This window comes from Limanda limanda, chromosome 14 (assembly GCF_963576545.1).
Source record: "Limanda limanda chromosome 14, fLimLim1.1, whole genome shotgun sequence".
Classification (NCBI taxonomy): domain Eukaryota; kingdom Metazoa; phylum Chordata; class Actinopteri; order Pleuronectiformes; family Pleuronectidae; genus Limanda; species Limanda limanda.
Genome location: NC_083649.1, coordinates 23,767,789 through 23,787,825, shown reverse-complemented (window position 1 = coordinate 23,787,825; position 20,037 = coordinate 23,767,789). Strand labels below are relative to the sequence as shown.

Below are 20,037 nucleotides of genomic sequence, written 5' to 3'. Positions count from 1 at the left end.
GTGTGTGCATTGTTGATGGCTGTGGGTATCAGGGAGGGGGCGTCTTCTGAATTTGGAAATGATGGAGGCAGTGTGGACGGTACTTTCTTCTGTTCAGTCCGTTGCCTTTAAAGTGAACAACCCCTAGCGCCTTCATACAGTGCATATTTAATGTAAAAAAAAAATCAAGAAACAAAAAAAAACAGCTTTCTATTCTCCCCGTTTTATTTTAGTGAAAAAAATACTGTGATATTTCTGTAGGCTACGGATCATGTTGTTTGGCTACTAATTTACTGTTGATACTCTCTCAGTTGTGGCTTTGCTCACAGTGACCCAAGACAGATCCCAGTCCCTTCCCCACTGATGTTAAACTTTAAATTTAACAGGCTCAGCTGTCCACACGCATATGTACCACCTACTTCTTTCTGTCGGCACAATGAGCATATGGCTTACCTCTGCTCTTTGTTGGAGGTTTATCTCACAGGGGAGCACTATCATCATCTACACTCTCACATTTTAAGACCCATGTATGGCATCTTCTCAGTCCTGTTTGGTGCGTGCTGTTTCCTGGAGCCCGACAAGTGGGGAGGGTGGTGTTGACCCGTCCTCCTCCTCATGGTGAGAAGCAGAAACCAATATGGGCGCTAGGAGTCTGTTGTTGTCCTCTCCCTGGACGTTTCTCATTGTGGTGTATATTAGCATTAGGTAATATAGACCTCAATGCACTTTGCTTTGACTTGAATCTGCTCCTTCCAGTGTACCTGTATAGGTAATACCCAGAACTAGCCACTGGAGGGCGCCAATGTCTTAAATGTGAAACACTTCAATTTGTGGATATTTGCACAGGTACTTTATTTATTTTTTAGAATAATATCATTAAAAAAACAGGATTTATATCAGTCAGTTGATGGCTGTATATAAAATATATGAATATAGTATATATCTTAGAGCTCAAGGTTTATTTATAGCTAGAGCAAGGGGAGTAATTCTAGTTTAAAGCAGTTTCTGTCAGTGACAATGGGGAACAAAATCAACCTGCAATCCTGCATGACTTCAGAGTTTGGGTTTTAGGGTAAAAAATGAAACATGATGCACACCTAGAATCAGAAGCTTTGTGAGATGCAGACACAGTCAGTTTTCAAGAAATGAATTGATACAAAGAAAATGGTGCTAGACGTAGCACCAGGTCATTCCCCCCTTTCACAAAAACAAACCGGACGGTGTGGGTGAGGCACAATGACTTCACCGTGTTGGATAAAAGATAGGTTAAGTACATTCATGAGGGCTTCTGAGGTCTTCGAAGTATTTAGATAGGCCATGAAATGTACCACAATATACAGTGTGTAATTCAAATAAATCGCAATAGGGACATAGGGAATACATTTTGCAATTTTTATTGCCAATTGCTACTTGACTTGAAATTACAGAGGTTAAGGTAAAGTCCCTTACACGTTGACAGCCCTGGGTTGCATTCAAGCCATAGAAATGTCTCCTGATTGCAAATATTAATCAGGTTGTTTGCAAAGCAATTCTGTGGAAATTGTTGACATTAAACAGGCTAAAAAGCAAATGACTTTGTGTAAAACAACTCAGTCAGTCTTAGCATAAGACAGATGAACATTGTCTTAAGGTGAAATCTACTGTGAAAATTCTTAAAGAGTTGAGTTTTTTTTGTTGACCTGAGTGTTGAGTAAATGCTTGTGTACCTGCTAGAGACCATGTGTAACTGGTCTGGATCAGATGGTGGATGGTACAGTATTAAGACCCCTGGGGGCTCAGTATTTAACCTTCACTGTCATTTCAAAACTGATTATGGAAACTGTTGATGTTATATGCAAAAAAGACAATAACAGTTTTACCTGAATGAGTAATTTTACACTGCTCTACTGTTTAATTCCTCCCCTCAGAAAGAAACTGTAATGTGAGATTGCGTCATTCTGGTATTTAAGGAGAACATGGAGCTGAAGATTAATAAAATTCACTGATGTTGGCATTTTTTCCTTCATTTTGGTGTCTTGTTTTCAGTTGTGACACACAATCTTAACTTGTTGATAGTTTCTGAGGATCATGATTAGTATCAACATGTGAAGATTGTTCTTGTTCTCAAAATAGTTTTTTCGAGTTTCTCAATGCTGCAACAAAAAAGACCAATGTTTCATTCAGTTGTTTCACGGGGCACCTTTTATTGAGTAATATTAACACCTTCCATAACCATTACTCTTAACTATAAAAACTGGGTGATGCCACGTCTGCTAGGCGAGCCCAGCTCAGTGGAGGCTGATCCCAGGATGTTACCAACCAACACAGGAGAACTTGAAAAAAAAAAAATGACAGAGAAAAGAAAGAAAAAGCTGTGAGGAGAAAAAAGGGGAGCGGAGTCAAGAGTCTCTAGGTGAGCAGCTGTTTCCTCTGCAAAGCCATCAGCTGGCTCCGTTGAACATAAATGAATGGTCATGGGAAAAGATGAGATTGTTCCTCTCTACTTCTGGGCAGGGATCATGCTGTCGACTGCCTCTCCCTTCTCCAGCTTCTTCTCCATCTCAACCATCAGTTTGACACCATCAACCACCAGCTGGACCTGGTCCACCTCAGAGGAGCCCAGACGGTCAGCGTTGGAGATGTCGAACACACCACCCACAGAGGCTGTGTCCACACCACCTAAAGAGGATCAAGGACAGGGGATCAGGTACAGATTACACATAAGAGCTCAGGGTGCTGAGACCCCCAGCAGAGATCTTCATGAACCGGCCATGCTGATCCATAGATGTACATTTTTAAAAGTGTGCACATGCATACCTGTGCCACGCTTCTGCAGACGCAGCCTGGTGAGGATCTCGTCAAACTTGGCGTGTGTGCTCAGCTTGGGCAGCTTGACATGGACACCACCACGCAGTCCAGTGCCGAGGTTGGAGGGGCAGGTCAGGACGTACCCGAGATGCTCGTTCCACATGAAGCAATGGCCGCGCTTCTTGAAGATATCCTCAATCTGTTAAATAAGAAAGAGGATAAGTCAGAGGAACATCCAGCTGCAATCTGCACTGCTTTCTCCAAATCAAATCAGGCTATTTGGACATTTACCGATTTCAGGCCAACGCAGAAACGCTTGAAGACCTCCCTCATGTTGCCACCCTGCTCCATGGAGATGACACGCAGGTGATCCTCCTCATTGACCCAGACCAGGAAGGACTTGTTCTCGTTGTGCCTGGATGAAAACAGAAAAGCATTAACATAAAGCCCACAGATACAAAATAAATGTGTAAATCCATACATAAGTCTGGGTTGTACAAACCAGATGCCTCTGCCATCAGGCCAGTCACGGGCCATTCCAGCGCAGGTCAGCAGGGGAGAGACAGGCTTGTCAAACAGGAAGTGATCAGAGATCAGCTGCTCCTGCTCGGCATCAGTCATAGACTTCAGGGGGTAGTACTTTCCCTTGAACTCACCATCCAGGCTGGCCAGAGCTGCAGAGAGAGACGCACTGTTAGGACTCTGCATTTAGGAACTTTTAAACTGATTTAACATAAAATCAATTAGCAGATTGAAATATTGTTGCATTTATCAGTCTTGTGAAAAGCCTATGGTATACTAATGTACTCAATTTATTCATAGTTTACCCTCAACGGACAGATTCTCAATAGCTCTGCGCTCGCCACGACTGTTGTGGGGGGGCAGGGTGAATCCCCTGACGCTACGGCCAGTACGAACACGGCTGGACAGAACATAGGCGGGGTCCAGGTCGTCACCACCCTAAAAACAAAAAAGGTCATGTTTGATTACAAAGTGAAAGTCTTATACAATGGATATGTTTTCTCTAGTGATTTCTTAGTTTCAAAGTGCTGCCAGCTCTTGGCTAAAAGTACTGTACCTTCAGGTTCTCGAAGTTCAAGTCGGTCTTGTGCTTGTCAGTAGGCTTGTATCCATTATGACGGTCTGAGATGATGGGGTCCAGAAGCTCCTTGAAGACCTCATAGGACTCCTCATCACCAGCGACGCAGCCAACAGTCATGATGAAGGGGTGACCTAAACATCAGAAGAGAATAGGAAAGCAGGAATTAAAAGATGGAACGAAGATAAAAGCTTCTGTACAGTGTGATTATTTAATTAGGTGTTTATTCACAGGCAAAATTAAACCCTAAATAGGGCAGAATGATTTTATGAATCATAAAAATATCTATTAGTTTTGAAGTGTGTCTCTGGGCCTTACCAGGGTTGTCGACACCAGTCTGGATGACATCATCCACAGTGTAGCCACTGGGTGTCTGCCTGTCCCTAATCTTGCCATACAGCTCCTTGGTCAGGACCTTGGCCATATGGTTGTTGTGCTGGCTCAGGTCGGGGAACTCCTCCTCAACCTTGTAGTTGAGCTTGAAGTTGTTGTGGGTGTTTCCGAAAGGCATGATTGCTTTCTTACACTGAAGAGAGAAAGAAACATTGGATGAGAAAATTTAAGCTGAGACTCACAGTTATTAGAAACCAAGCCTCTAAATGTAAAAGTGTCTCTGAGGGTTGTCGGAATATGTGCAAAAAATCGTTCGCATTGGAAGATGTGAGAAATTCTTCAGGACAGCTGCAGAGCTTGAGTGGGGTCGGTGTTGGAATCTTGGGAACAAGTGTCACTCGATTCTCAAAAGCTCAAATGTCCGGTTGAAATAGAATCGGGGGTGGAGTACATGTTGACTGGGTATTCTTAGCCCCAAAACATGTGACTCTTAACCCTGTCCTTAAAATGTCCCCAGCGTTTAAACGTTGCAGTTATATTATTATGACGCACACAAGCTGAGTTTCACAGTTCACATGTTAACAAGTTACACATACCAATCACCTTCATTCTATCAAACTTAGTCTACAGGATCCAACAATTACTACATCACTTAAAGTTGTCACTATGCTGAACTTCTGACTGACAAGCTGCAGATGCTTCCCCCATCTACCAAGATCAATTTACTTCTAACTATTTATAGTTACACAATGATACTTTTTCACTTTCAGTCTTGCTTCCATAGAATGAACGAGTTATATCACATGACATCTGATCAGTGCTGAACTACAGTATAACATTTTGGCAACAAGCCATATTGGTTTGTAGAGCTAACATTTTAACAGTTATCACTTTGCTCAGAACGGTTTTGTTAGATTAAAGCTTTAAAGTGTGAGTGCTTAATGGCCCGAATTCAGTAATAGGAGAATCAGGGCCTTCAGGCAATCGCTCTTACACGTGTCAAGCTGAGAACCACCTGTCCAGTTGAATCGCTGTCCAAAGGAAAAAGCATTTGCAGAGAGCAACAGCATGTGTTATACAATTTAACAAGTGCTGCTACTGCTCTGCTCTAACAACATGCTCATCCCCGTTTTCACTTAGCTAACAATAATCTGACAAAGTTCCATTACATCTGATACACAGCAGGGCTCTTTTCTTTAGAGAAGGCATCGAATGCATTCAGACAACCCAGAATTGTTTTGTAATAATCTTTGGATTTCATTGAGGACTGCAAGTCCAAAACTCTTCTTCTCAGAAAAGGAGTTATTTATGCAATTCTAAGTGTTTCAAAGGTTCTCCAAATCCAAATCTGCTCCACCCCCTTCAACTCCACAAACTAATCATCGCTGTGATAAATCTTTACCTTCACACCAGACAAGAACAAAAGGTAACAGTCCTCGGGATCAGATCCTGTTCACCACAGCAGATATAGGGGCACCCAAATCTGGGGGTCCCTGCTCCCTGTTTATATAGCTGGCAAAGCTCTATCATTGGTCAGGCCATTTTAGTGCCTGCTGAGCCCTCATTGGCTAGAGCCTCTGCAACGATACTCTGAACAGTTTGTGAAAGTGTCACATTCACATCTCAGTCATCCAAGACGGGTACTGCAGCTGTATCCCCACCGCGCCTCACCCCCCCTTGGCCCAAACATAGCACAAGTTGGTCGGTGGGAGTGACCAAGTGGTTGGGGGACATAAAGGTGGGTGAGGGGTGTGTTGGGGGTAGTTGAAGCAGCTGAAAAAAACTGAGCTTCCAATTTGACAAACATGCTATGGAGATCAGGCGTCTTAGTGTCAGACATAAAGGTTGGAAATGATTTGATCTTTCACACATAGGTGGAAATGATGACCAAAGATGCAGTTTACCCATTAGGTGGTTGACAGAACTTTTTCTGACAACTTTCTAAATAAAGGAAATGCTTTAAACATTAGATTATATGAAGCATTTTAGAAATCCAGTATTTTGCCCTTGTTTCTTGATAAGAGAAATAATATGGGTTGTCATGTTGCAAAAACCACAAAGACAACAAAACTCACAGAAACAGTAAGAAAGCATTTCATTAATTGGTGAATTGTACAGTATAAATAACTATGCAGAAATGTTTGCTAATCCCTTTGAATCTATTACAAGTTAATTAATTGCTTGATATGTTAATGGCCAATACAAATTAACGATAAAAATAATTTATAAAATATTGGTCTTTGAATTTGACATACTAAAAATTAATTTACAAAGAATAAATGGATTCACAAACTGAACTAATTTTAATTGATTTAAATCAGGTATTTAAAAGTGCAACTTCCTTTTGCATGGGCATTTCCATTTCCTTGCTTTTCCTGTTAGCGATTTGATTTAATATGTCATTTAACTTTTCTTGGGGCCCTGTACTCTTAACAATAATGCAAATTACAGAGTTAAATAGTCATTTAGAGATAAAGAAAAAAAAGCTGTGTCAGAGCTGCTGCTGAACTTCACTCTAAAAGCCCAAATAATCTATTTTAAGTTGACACTTAACCACTGACCCTACTTTTCATTTCGATTGGGCGCATAAATTCACTGGAGACCTGTCTAGGTAATCTAGTGTTAAATTATACTAGATAGCTAAAAATTTTGTACTGGGTTCAAATGGGTTAAATTAGCTAACTGGTTATTCACAACATTAAATGATGGAAAAGGCTGATAATATAAAGTGCTCACCTCAGTAGCAGTCAGCTGTCAATGGACAAAGGAAAAGCAGTAAGGACAAGCTGAAATTGTGGCAGCAGTAGCTTGTAAAGGCACTACTTCTGCCTTTGTTGCCACACTATTTAGAGGCAGCTGCCTATGATACCACACTGTTTAGAGGCAGCTGCCTATGATGCTACACTGTTTAGAGGCAGCTGCCTATGATGCAACACTGTTTAGAGGCATGCTGCCTGATGCTGCACTGTTTAGAGGCATCTGCCTCTGTTGCCATACGTGTTTGGGGGCGGTTGTCACTGTCGCCACACTGTCTGAGAGCAACTATAATGTTCCACAACTATTTTAAGTTTACACTTAACCACTGACACTACCTTTCCTTTCAGGAGGCGCAATAAATTCCAGTCCAGGTAATCCAGTGGTAGGTTCAATTATACTACTGAGCTAAAAATGTCATTGTACTGAGTTCAAATAGGTTCAAAAGAGCTAATTGGCTATTCTAGCTTTGAATCGGACTAAATGTGGTTTTTGTTTACTTATTGTGAACAATATATCTAAATTAACGCATGTACAGAATGACCCGCTCCATGTACCCATACCCGCAGCCGGTCAGTGACTTTGTAGAAGAACAGTGAAACACAGAGATTCTCTGGTCACAGCTGCTCAGTGATCAGCACCGCTGCGTCATGATCAGAGCAGAAGCTAAAGCTGCTTTGTACCGAGCTGGAGTTTCTGTGTCCCCCTCCACTCTGCTCTCACTTGAACTAATAAACACTCATCATAGTTATCAGGACCTGATCAGCACATTCACGCTGCTTGATTTGCTCCAGATTCTATGAGGCTGCATTTAAACATCATGAAAATGACTCATCCACATGTTGTGCTCAGGACAACACAAGACGTGCCGCTGACAGTCAGGAGTCAGTGTTCAAATGAGCAGAGCGACAAGCAGATTCATTACCAAACCGTACGTTTGTCACCTAAATCATCCCAATAAAAAATTAACTATGACCCTGAACTAGTTTATTTTCATCTGTATGAACTGAACTTGGAAATCCTTCTTGTGAACTGGCTCAACACTGCTTCTACAGATGGGCTCAGATTCAGATTTCACATTCATATTAATTGTGTAAAGTTTGGTTGTTTGTTTGATTTAAAAAGGTTGTATTTAACCATTCTATATTTACTGAAAAAAACAGAAGAAGCAAAGACTAAGATGCCCCAATTGTTTAGGATAAAGGTTATCTTTGAGTTTGATTAAAAAAAAGGGTAAGGGTTAAATTCTAGGTAACATCATCTCCTATGTTTGCTCATGCATAGCGAAGACAGCCAAATTTAATTATGGTGCGGTATGTTTTAGTTGATTACTTACTTAATAACTATCATTTGGACTTTTCATCTATAAAAAACAAATGGTGACATGGATATATCCACATTCTGTCATTTATCTTTCTGTTCACACAACATAATATAACATGCTCACCTCAGTAGCCGTTAGCTGTCAATGGACAAAGGAAATGCAGAAAGGGAAATCTGAAATCGTGGCAGTGGTAGCTCATAGGTGTTTCGGTGTCAACAGAAACTGCCTTTAATGCCAGACTGTTGACAGGCAACTGCATTTGTTTCCACACTGTTTAAAGGCAGTTGCCTTTGATACGAGACTGCTGAAGGCAGCTGTCTTGGTCGCCACTGCTTTTAGGTAGCTGCCTCAGCTGCCTCTGTTGCCACACTGTTTTTAGGCAGCTGCTGCCTCGTTCTCACACTGTTTTTAGTCAGCTGCCTTTGTTGCCACACTATTTGGAGGAAGCTGTCTCATTTGCACAAGTGTTTGCAGTTGTCACTCCAAAAAGAGACTCACAAAAAGTTACTTTCCAATTGCATACAAAACCATTTATAGTTTTGTTTACTATCGTAAGTTGACTTTGGCCCAAATGTTTTCCATATGAAGATATCTCATAGGCCTTCGCCAAGGAGTCTTAGTTATATACACTAACATCCAGAACAACATCTAAAATAGACTTATCGTTACTCCTTCAACTTTAAAATCTTTGTACGAGTCATGAACTTCCATGGTGTAAAAGCATCAGTGCATATAACTAGACAAATGACAAACCCAGCTGTACACAACAAACAGCTACTGACCTACTTTTTAAAGTTTTGGTCTCATATCTTCAGTATTTATATGAATTCAGATAACTGACAATGGCTCCATGGACAACAATATTGATACAGGCTGGCTTATCCTGTTATAAGGAAGTGAAATGTTCTGATATTGAAGGTATATTTAGGTTACCAGGTACAATAAAAAAAATTCTTGTTCTTTGAATAACAGACACAAACAATATGTTCTACATGTGTCAAAGATAGCAAAGATATTGGTGTAAGGACTGGATTAAAGTGACTTTGATACAATATATCGAAATGAGATGTGTTAGACGTTTTTTCACATTACAAGGTAGATAAGGCAGTTCATATAATATGCTCACCAAGTAGCAGTTAGCTGCCAATGGACAAAGGAAAAACCGTAAGGGCAATCTACAAATTGTGGCAATGGTAGCTCGTAGAGGCACTTTCCCCTGTCAACAGAAACTGCCACATATGTAGAGGCAGTTGCCTTTGATGCCAGACTGCTAAAGGCAGCTGTCTTTGTCACCACTGCTTTTAGGTAGCTGCCTCTGTTGCCAGACTATTTGGAGGCAGTTGCTGCCTCTGTTGCCACACTGTGTGGAGGCAGTTGCCTCTGTTTCCACACTGTTTTTAGGTAGTTTCCGCCTCGTTCTCACACTGATTTTAGGCAGCTGGCTTTGTTGCCACACTATTTGGAGGAAGCTGTCAGCTGTTTCCATATGACGATAACGTATAGGCCTTCGCCAAGGACTCTTAGTTAAATACACTAACATCCATAACAACATTTAAAATAGACATATGAACTTTCATGGTGTAAAGGCATCAGTACATATACTGGACAAATGACAAACAAGCTGTACACAACAAACAGCTACTGACCTACTACTTTTTTTTACCAGGTTTTATTCTCATGTCTTCAGTATTTATATGGATTCAGGTAACTGACAATGCTCCAGGGACATCAATATTGATACAGGCTGGCTTGTCCTGTCATAATAAAGTGAAATTTAATGATATTGACGCAAACTGTTATATATATACTTTACTGGCTAACCAGTAATTTCAAAACATCTCCACCAAGGTTACCATGTAAATAATAGCCTTTTATTTTTCTATGTTTAGGTAATTTGTGCGATCATTTTAACTAATTAGAACATTAAAATATAGCATTGTCTATTATGATGTCATATTGTGTCAGTGATTGTAATAATAGAACTTTAAAAGGGTGACAGAGCTGCAATAACAAACACAAACAGGTTGTTTTACATGTGTCAAAGATAGCAAAGGTATTGTTGTAAGGACTGGGTTAAAGTGTTTAATATGGCTTTAATATGAAAAAATATTTAAAGTTCACAAGGCACCAACAGCAATTGGCTAATGATTGATCAATAACAGCTACTCACCATCATCATTTCAGACAGAGGAGTAAAGTCCTAACAAATTTGAGTCTGCTTATGTAACTCATTGAAAATAAAGCGGAGAAAATATTTATTTGGGAATTCGACCATATTAAAATACAATAACCACGAGCACAGAAATTAGAAAAAGAATAATTCAAACTATTTGAAGGTAGTTGCTGCCTCTGTTGCCACACTGTGTGGAGGCAGTTGCCTCTGTTTCCACACTGTTTTTAGGTAGTTTCCGCCTCGTTCTCACACTGATTTTAGGCAGCTGGCTTTGTTGCCACACTATTTGGAGGAAGCTGTCAGCTGTTTCCATATGACGATAACGTATAGGCCTTCGCCAAGGACTCTTAGTTAAATACACTAACATCCATAACAACATTTAAAATAGACATATGAACTTTCATGGTGTAAAGGCATCAGTACATATACTGGACAAATGACAAACAAGCTGTACACAACAAACAGCTACTGACCTACTACTTTTTTTTACCAGGTTTTATTCTCATGTCTTCAGTATTTATATGGATTCAGGTAACTGACAATGCTCCAGGGACATCAATATTGATACAGGCTGGCTTGTCCTGTCATAATAAAGTGAAATTTAATGATATTGACGCAAACTGTTATATATACTTTACTGGCTAACCAGTAATTTCAAAACATCTCCACCAAGGTTACCATGTAAATAATAGCCTTTTATTTTTCTATGTTTAGGTAATTTGTGCGATCATTTTAACTAATTAGAACATTAAAATATAGCATTGTCTATTATGATGTCATATTGTGTCAGTGATTGTAATAATAGAACTTTAAAAGGGTGACAGAGCTGCAATAACAAACACAAACAGGTTGTTTTACATGTGTCAAAGATAGCAAAGGTATTGTTGTAAGGACTGGGTTAAAGTGTTTAATATGGCTTTAATATGAAAAAATATTTAAAGTTCACAAGGCACCAACAGCAATTGGCTAATGATTGATCAATAACAGCTACTCACCATCATCATTTCAGACAGAGGAGTAAAGTCCTAACAAATTTGAGTCTGCTTATGTAACTCATTGAAAATAAAGCGGAGAAAATATTTATTTGGGAATTCGACCATATTAAAATACAATAACCACGAGCACAGAAATTAGAAAAAGAATAATTCAAACTATTTGAAGGTAGTTGCTGCCTCTGTTGCCACACTGTGTGGAGGCAGATGCCTCTTGTCATGGTAATTTATGTAAAGTCAAGCACAAAGTCATTACAATTGTCTTTCTGTAAGTTTAATTTGCATCTGCAGATGGGCCCACCGTACAAATCACAGAAGGATATTATACAATGAGCAAAGACATATAGGAGAAACAACACTTTTATACATTACAAGCTCCTCCTAAAGAGTATTAAAGGTTATCAATCAGCCTCTTAGGTATATGATCAGGGTGGCCAGGCATCCTGTCTCCATCTCTGTCCCCAGACCCCTGGATTGACTTCTGAAACATCTGTCTCAGAGATCTCTTATCTACGTTTACAATTTACAAGACCCTCGTCCAGTGAACCTTTTGTTAAGTGACACTGTAGGAGAGGAAGCCATAAACATCAGTTCCTTGAGCAACACCCTGAAACCCACAGGAACCCATTTGTTCAGCTTTCTACACATCTTGTTTGTTTATTCTATTAATCATTACCCAAATGCAGAAATTTCTATCACAAACCTCCCTTTGAGCCTTAAAGGCTCAACATCCTCTACACATCTTTAAACCATCTCATCACCCTGGAAGGAAAGAGTCCAGATTAGATGAGTTTCAGGAAGTTGAACATATTGTCCAATCATAGACTTGATTAGGGAAGTAACCATCGTCTTCACACAAGGAACAATAAAACATGCAAACAACACTAATACACAAAAGGAAATCAGAATAGGCGTCAAAAATTTCAACAATACATTTTCCCAACCCGTTAGAGTTACCCATGACCCCCAATTCCATCCTCCAGGAATTTGGGAGTCCTTGTTCTTCTCCTCGAACAATAGGTCATTTAGATGGGAAACTATATGCGTCGTATCATCAGAAATGTCCGGTATGTATGTGCAGCAATCTGTCCCGATAATGTGGCAAACACCGTCTGGACTTGCGAGCATCAAATCCAAAGCCACCCTATTCTGCAGAGCCACATTTGTGATGCCTTGAATACTGGGAGAAAAAGATAAAAAACCTGCGCTGCCTAAGGCTGTTAAATGTTCCTGTTCCAGAGCAATCTTATCTATCTTGTTCATTGTTCACAGTTCCCCATCAGGGTAAGAGCCCTCCAAATCCTTTCTCTTCTGGAGACACTTTTACTCTGGAACGCTTATGTCTGGATGGTACATAATAGTAAGTATAATCTGTATGGAAGTGGATGAGGTTATAGAACAAGGTAACAGAGGGTAGTAGTTTGGCAAAATAACAAGTCCCACACCATCCCGGTCGGAGTGACTGGTAAACATATTTCCCACACACCCACACATGTTCCCTCAGAGACCCATACCCATCACTGGAAGGCATACTAACAACCGGGTTGTCATGACCTGGTCTATGTAAACTGATGGTATTAGTTAAATTTAACTGAGCAGCAAATGGCACGTTATATTTGCATGTTGCTGTTGCTCCCCGATCCCATATCAAACCACAGGTAGCTATAACCTTTTGCTTACATAGTGAAGTTCCCAGATAGTGATCCTCAGCCATAAAACATTGTCTAGTGAAACAAACAGTGCCTAACTGTGCGGTGGGGTTTATTGTCATCACAGGTTGGTGAATTTCCTGATCTGCCACCAAAGACATATCCCAGAATCGGGCTATGGAACCCCCATAATTAACTGTACTGATATTCAGTAGTTTAAGTTCACTAGTCATGTCTTGCACAGTCCTATTTTTTAGTGAAACCCCCAGAGTGAAAGCTATCAGTACTCCTAATGTCTCTGAGGTGTTTAGTGGGATGGTCTTAAGTGGGAGAGTAGTACCCACACCATGAGGAAGTTGTGCACAGATATAGCAGCTCTCATTAGTGATCTTCCTAGCAATTACCTTCATGGCCACATACCATGCATTATTTTCAGGCTTTATCTGTTCATCACAGAGGTCAACCAAAAGTTCTATTCTTGTTATTTCTTTTATGCTCGGTTTGTCTTGGCTTTTTTTCCACAGCAGCAGTGATAGAACGAAGATGACAGTCAGCAAGAACAGGGAGCACTTCCCTTCCTTCCAACCGCACACCAGCCGTCCTGTCAGATGCCACTGTTCGTCCATCGGCGCCATTGAGTATCAGCAGTGTCCTCCTTGCCAACCCCTTAATCAGTGTGTCACCTCTCTTTGAGTTTAGAGAGGTGTGGCTCTAAAGGTTTCCACACCCCCTTACTTGCGGGCACGAAACAATCGAAGGCTGAAAGCACACTTGCTGACATCAACACATGTTCTGTCCTGTAGAATCCACTCCTGGCTCGGGTACCCTCTTGCAATGGCTTGCATGTATCCAGGTTGCCCTTTCTGCGACCTTCACTGCCGTCTGTGTGCTGAGAAGAACTGGATAGGGCCTGTTCCACCGACGTGCTCTCCAGTTTTTCCTCCTCAGGTCCTTCACCACAATCCAGTCTTCTTGTTTCGGATCATGCAGTTCCCCGTCTATGGATTTTGGTAGGGCGTCCTTCACCTGTCTGTGGATATCAAGAGGACAGATTTACAAAATATCGCAACGTTTCATCTTCACAATGACTGGTCTGGGGAAGCTGCCTTTTAAAAAGACCAATTCCTGTCTCCATTGGTCGTGCGAAGATAATCTCATAAGGGCTCAAACCATTATTACTTCTCACCCTAGACCTCAATTTGGGTTAGGTTTAGCTAGCTGCTGCTTTTAGGCAGCTGCCTCTGTTGCCACACTATTTGGAGGCAGCTGCCTCTGTTGCCACACTGTTTTTAGGCAGCTGCTGCCTCGTTCTAACACTGTTTTTAGGCAGCTGCCTTTGTTGCCACACTATTTGGAGGAAGCTGTCAAAGTTGCCACAAGTGTTTGCAGTCGTCACTCCAAAGAGAGACTCACAAAATGTTGCTTTCCAATTGCATATAAAACCATTTAAAGTTGTGTTTACTATCACAAGTTGACTTTGGCCCAAATGTTTTCCATATGATGATATCTTATAGGCCTTCGCCAAGGAGTCTTAGTTAAATACATTAACATCCATAACAACATTTAAGGTAGACTCGAAATGAGATGTGTTAGACGTTTTTTCACATTACAAGGTAGAAAAGGCAGTTAATTTAATATGCTCACCAAGTAGCAGTTAGCTGTCAATGGACAAAGGAAAAACAGTAAGGGCAATCTCAAATTGTGGCAATGGTAGCTCGTAGAGGCAGTTTCTGCTGTCAACAGAAACTGCCACATATGTAGAGGCAGTTGCCTTTGATGCCAGACTGCTATAGGCAGCTGCCTTTGTTGCCACACTGTGTGGAGGCAGCTGTCACAGTTGCCACAAGTGTTTGTAGTCGTCTCTCCAAAAAGAGACTCACAACATGTTACTTTCCAAATGCATATAAAACCATTTACAGTTTTGTTTACTTTTACAAGTTGACTTTGGCCGAGATGTTTTCCATATGACGATATCTCATAGGCCTTCGCCAAGGACTCTTAGTTAGATACACTTACATCCATAACAACATTTAAAAAATACTTATTGTTACTCTTTCAACTTCAAAATATTTTGACGAGTTATGAACTTCCGTGGTGTAAAAGCATCAGTGCATATACTTGACAAATGACAAACAAGCTGTACACAACAAACAGCTACTAACCTACTACTTTTTAACCGGGTTTTATTCTCATGTCTTCAGTATTTCTATGAATTCAGGTAACTGACAATGCTCCAGGGACAGCAATATTGATACAGGCTGGCTTGTTTTGTTATAATAAAGTGAAATGTAATGATATTGAAGCAAACTGTTATACATACTTTCCTGGCTAACCAGTAATTTCAAACACATCTCCACCAAGGTTACCAAGTACAACTTTGAATGGTCTATCTGTCTGATGACAGATAGACCATTCATAATGTGTAAATAATTGCATTTTATTTTCCTAAGTTTATGTTATTTGTGCAAATGAAGATCATTATAACTAATTAGAGCATTAAGATATAGTATTGTCTATTTTAATGACATATTGTGTCAGTGATGGTTATAATGAAACCTTAAAAAGGGCGACAGAGCAGCAGCTGCCTCAAAACAGTGTGGCAACAGAGGCAGCAGATGCCTCAAAACAAAGGTTTGAGCTGCTGCGGCAGGTGCCCTAATGCAGCCTGGCAGCACCCGTTCAATGAAATAAAACATAGGCAAAGCATTAACAGCATTTAAGGAGAATCAGTACAAATATGACAATAAACAATAAACAAGCATGTTTCACAATACAAGTGAAGAAATACAGATCAATCATTCTTGGTGCTCAGAACAGCAACACGCTCATAAACATTAATAAACTACGTGAAGGTCTCAGGGAATAAGTCACAAACAGCGGTAGTTGCCCTCGAACAGCCTGGGCAACTGACAGCTGCCTGGAATCACAGCAACTGCCTCTACAAATCAGTGGCAGTTTCTGTTGCCACCGGACGTGCCTCTACAAGCTGCCGCCTCCACGATTTGAGATACTGCGCAACCACAGATATGCACTTTTGTGGAGAAACACCCACTGCTGTTTGTGTTGTGCGTCAACCCGACCGTCAAATTGGATAAGGAAATCCTTCATATATGCCAGTATTTAATATGCGTTATTAATTCATCAACTCATTTTATGTGTTTACTTGAACAGGACCAAACTTCAGTTTATCATGATCCTCCTAGAAAAGGCAGCATACCCCTTTATCCCATCCTCAACACAACCTAAACTGTCCCAGGGCTTCATGGTCACTTGGTCCAAATGCAACCGAATGTTCCAGTTCTCAAGTGCACCCACTCAAAACCTCCACAAAACTACCCATTACTGGTCCAGCTCCAGCTCACTTTGGGTTCAACAAAAACAGAACACCCACAACTTCATAAGTGTTTGCAGGGTTTTTGGATCCATGAGGTTATGCAGATCTTAATGCTGTGTTTGTGCTGATGTTGACCTCATCCAACTTGCAGAGGAAGGAACGTCAAACCAGCCATGACTCAGTTCAGTTCTGATTGATATGCCGCTTATAAGAAATTGAATCTTCGATGGGAATACTGACAGTCAGATGGAACGTTGAGGATGAAAGATGATGCCATGTTTGACATTAGCTTCATTAGCACCCGTCTTTGACACGGTTATGTTACAAATTTTTTACACTATATTTATTACCTGTGCTTATGCAATGCAGCTGCTCTGTACACTATATTAATTAAGTTTTCCCTAGAAGAATTAAAATGGTTTCCAGTCAAGACGAGCCTAATTATTTTAAATTCTCAATATATCATCCATTTAATGTAATTACATGAAATCCCCCTCCACAAAAACTCAAAACCCAAGTTTGGAACCAGCCATCCCTCTCAAATTGATTGACAGGTCTTTAACAGAAACAAAAAAGAACTAAATGTACAGTGTACTACAGTGATGTTTATTGATACAAATTCCCTGTATTTCCAATCATGCCAAATTGACAAAAGACCCAAAATGTTTATTGTCATCATTCTGACTACATTTGCTTTTTTATATCTGAATTAAATATATATTTGTGTTGTTTAAAAAAAATCAAATGAATGAAGACAAAAAATAAAGTCAAACAGCTAGTTCTCTCTGTCAGATGAGGTGAGAAGGTTGTTCTCCACACTGTGTGTGCCCACTGTTGCTGTACAAGCTACATCACCCCACACATTTTAAGTATGTTAAGACGAAAGAGTAAAGGTGCATCAACCGTTCAACAGGGACGTTATCACAGGCACTGTACCAATAGGGGTTGGGGTTGGTGGGGGCGTCCCCGTCTATGGGACGTCCCATCCAACTCTGACTGGCTCACACCTGCTCCTTCCAGTCCTCTGTATCATTAACACCCACTGTCATCCAGCAAGTACAACCACACTCGTATCCCTTTCACAAACCTCTGTACACGCAAGACCATCTGCTTTCTATGCATAAATGTTCTATAACTCTTGTGTTGTACTTTCCCATGTGCTCTCCTTTTCTGCTTTGCAGCTGAAAGCCAGTGTTCAGAACGTAGAGGTGAGCAGAGTCAGCGGGTCACTGTGCCCTTGCCTTGAATTGAAACCCCGTCTCATGTTACCCAGCTGTCTTCTGCCATGTCCTGCGAGGGGGAGTTTTATCCAAATTAGGTTCTGTGCGTGTTTTCAGGTTTCTTTCTTTCTCCCTTTAATTTTCTCCTTGACAAATTCTATATACTGAAGAAAAATTTACAAAAACTATGAAAGACAGAACTCAACAGTTGGCAGTAAATCCTACAATATAATTTTTTTTATCGGTGCAAGTTTCCAACTCTCCATAAATCAGTCTTGCCCTTTAAACCATGCAGCGTTTTATATCACAATTATACAAATGAAGTGATTACTGCAAATACCTTTAATTTGCATGGGAAGAGACTATTTTTCTTATAGTATATTTCTGATATATAAACTACTGTTTGTAATTAACAATAATTTGGCTAACTTTTAGTCTCTATAAGGAAGTTCTATCACCTACAAATATGTCACCAGATATTGTAGCCTTACCTTCTGACATTTCACCCAGGGCAATTAAATAAGGCCAGTCTGGAACATTTATGCAACAGGGCAGTAATATGATGCATGCGCTTTTCGCCAATGTCACCCACATAGTTCCTCTAGCGTCGCACAACGCTGAAACATTCAGGCCACAGAAACATTCACCTGGCACAGCTTGGACATTTACTGAATGACGGTAGTTCTAATGTATTTTTGTCATAAGATGGAGCAGCATAATTTCTTCCCCAACCCATCTATGCACATGTGTCAAAAAATATGTTTACTATGAGGACTACAAGTGCTGGTGGAGTTTTCCCGTCTCGGAACACTCTCTTGAAACATGTAAAACCTGACCCTTGGAAAGGAATTCATGCCAACTGCACTGACCTGTGTTAGAATAGCACAGTGTCAAGCTGCAGCTGTGTGCCAAAATACCCTGAGTATTGGGTCAGAGCAAATTATGGGTCAGTTAAGTGGAAATATGCAATTGCACTACCTCTTCCTGGAGTAGTGAGACATATCAGCTGTTCCATCCATTTGGAGCCATTTCAGTGATTGGAAAAGTAACACTATGTGCTTGGCAACCACATACAATGATGTAGTAAGCCTCTATAAATAACACCTTTATGGCAGACTATTTAAATATTCTCCCCCACATTAAATTCAACACCTGTCCATAGAGAAGTTGCTGGGAGATGCAGAAAATGCACAAGATATAAAGTTGAAGGAACCATATTATTTCCTTAAAGTTTGTTTTATCTACTGACACAAACCTTTCAAACCGTGAATGACCGCTCCAAAGTTTTGAATGATGATTATGTTAAATTGGCTAAATTAGTTTTTTATTCTATAATATAATGTAACAATGCAGGCCTGGGTTGGTGTTCTTGTTGCAGTGCTTGTTGCAGTACTGGTGCTGGTCTTTCTCCATTGAAAGATAAGCCACAAGTGTCACATGTACTGTACATAGTGTTGTCACGGGGAGGCTATAATTATCGCAGGCTTGCTGGTCCATCTGCACCCTGTCAAACAGGAGCCTCCGCCCACCCTGAACCCTGATTCAATTTCATCGAGTCAGTTCTCTATCAATCTCAGACTTGACTAGATATCTCATAGCTTTAGCGAAACCTGCTTCAAAATTGGATCTGATTAACTTAACCTTGCATAATTACTGTATTAAACAAATGTAGCTGCTGTGGTGCTGTGCCAGTCAACATTAAGCTAGACACCTTCAAATATCGAGTAGCTTCAAATTTGAGGTGATCAATCAGTGGTTGAATTAAACGAATGATCACTAATGATCATGATATGCACTTCATGCATGCATTGCAAAGCAATCAGACAAAAAACGTGGCATTTGTCCTTCACTTCCGCCCTTCACCACAGTATTAAAAAGTTTGTCATCCAGGTGCTGTTACTAAGCAAATAGGTATGGCCCTCTCAATACATGAACACTATGTGCTCCAGTTGGAAAATATTCATGTAAGCGTATCAAATATGTATCAGTGCATCTGAATGAATGAATGAATTAAGGGCAGAGGCAGGAGTACAGAACAGTATGTAATGATCGTTGCACATGTGATGTGACTGTTGATCTTTGCAATGTAACATGAATCTACACCTGGCTCACTGCCATATGTATGCATATATAGTGGTAATATAGTTTTAAGTTCAAGTTTGACATTAAAAGGTTTGTCTTCAGTTTGTGTTACACATGGCTGCTCTCACATGTATCTGTTATTTTATTGTCCTTGTGAGTGATTATGCCTTTTTTTGCATATTTACTTTTACATTTAAGGATATATTTTACTTTAAACCAAACTCAAAGACAAAGCAGAAGATGAATTGACTTCTAGTTGCCCCATATGATACATGCTTCAAAAACCCTGAAACTAAACCTGAAACTTAGTG

The 20,037-nt window shown here is 40.3% G+C and overlaps 1 protein-coding gene across 2 annotated transcripts; it reads right to left on the bottom strand.

Moving 5' to 3' along the window:
* Nucleotides 1–2,458: 2,458 nt before the first annotated feature.
* Nucleotides 2,459–6,886, bottom strand: ckma (creatine kinase, muscle a). Of its 2 annotated transcripts, XM_061085619.1 has the most exons (8): nt 6,854–6,886; nt 4,184–4,331; nt 3,845–3,999; nt 3,594–3,726; nt 3,269–3,440; nt 3,058–3,181; nt 2,776–2,965; nt 2,459–2,637 (listed from the first exon to the last, which is right to left on the bottom strand). In XM_061085619.1, the coding sequence occupies exons 2-8, from the start codon at nt 4,287–4,289 to the stop codon at nt 2,459–2,461; spliced, it is 1,059 nt and encodes a 352-aa protein (XP_060941602.1). In that variant the 5' UTR covers nt 4,290–4,331; nt 6,854–6,886. The 2 variants fall into 2 exon arrangements, with proteins under 2 accessions (XP_060941602.1, XP_060941601.1); XM_061085618.1 differs by lacking the exon at nt 6,854–6,886 and having other exon boundaries at nt 4,184–4,385.
* Nucleotides 6,887–20,037: the final 13,151 nt, after the last annotated feature.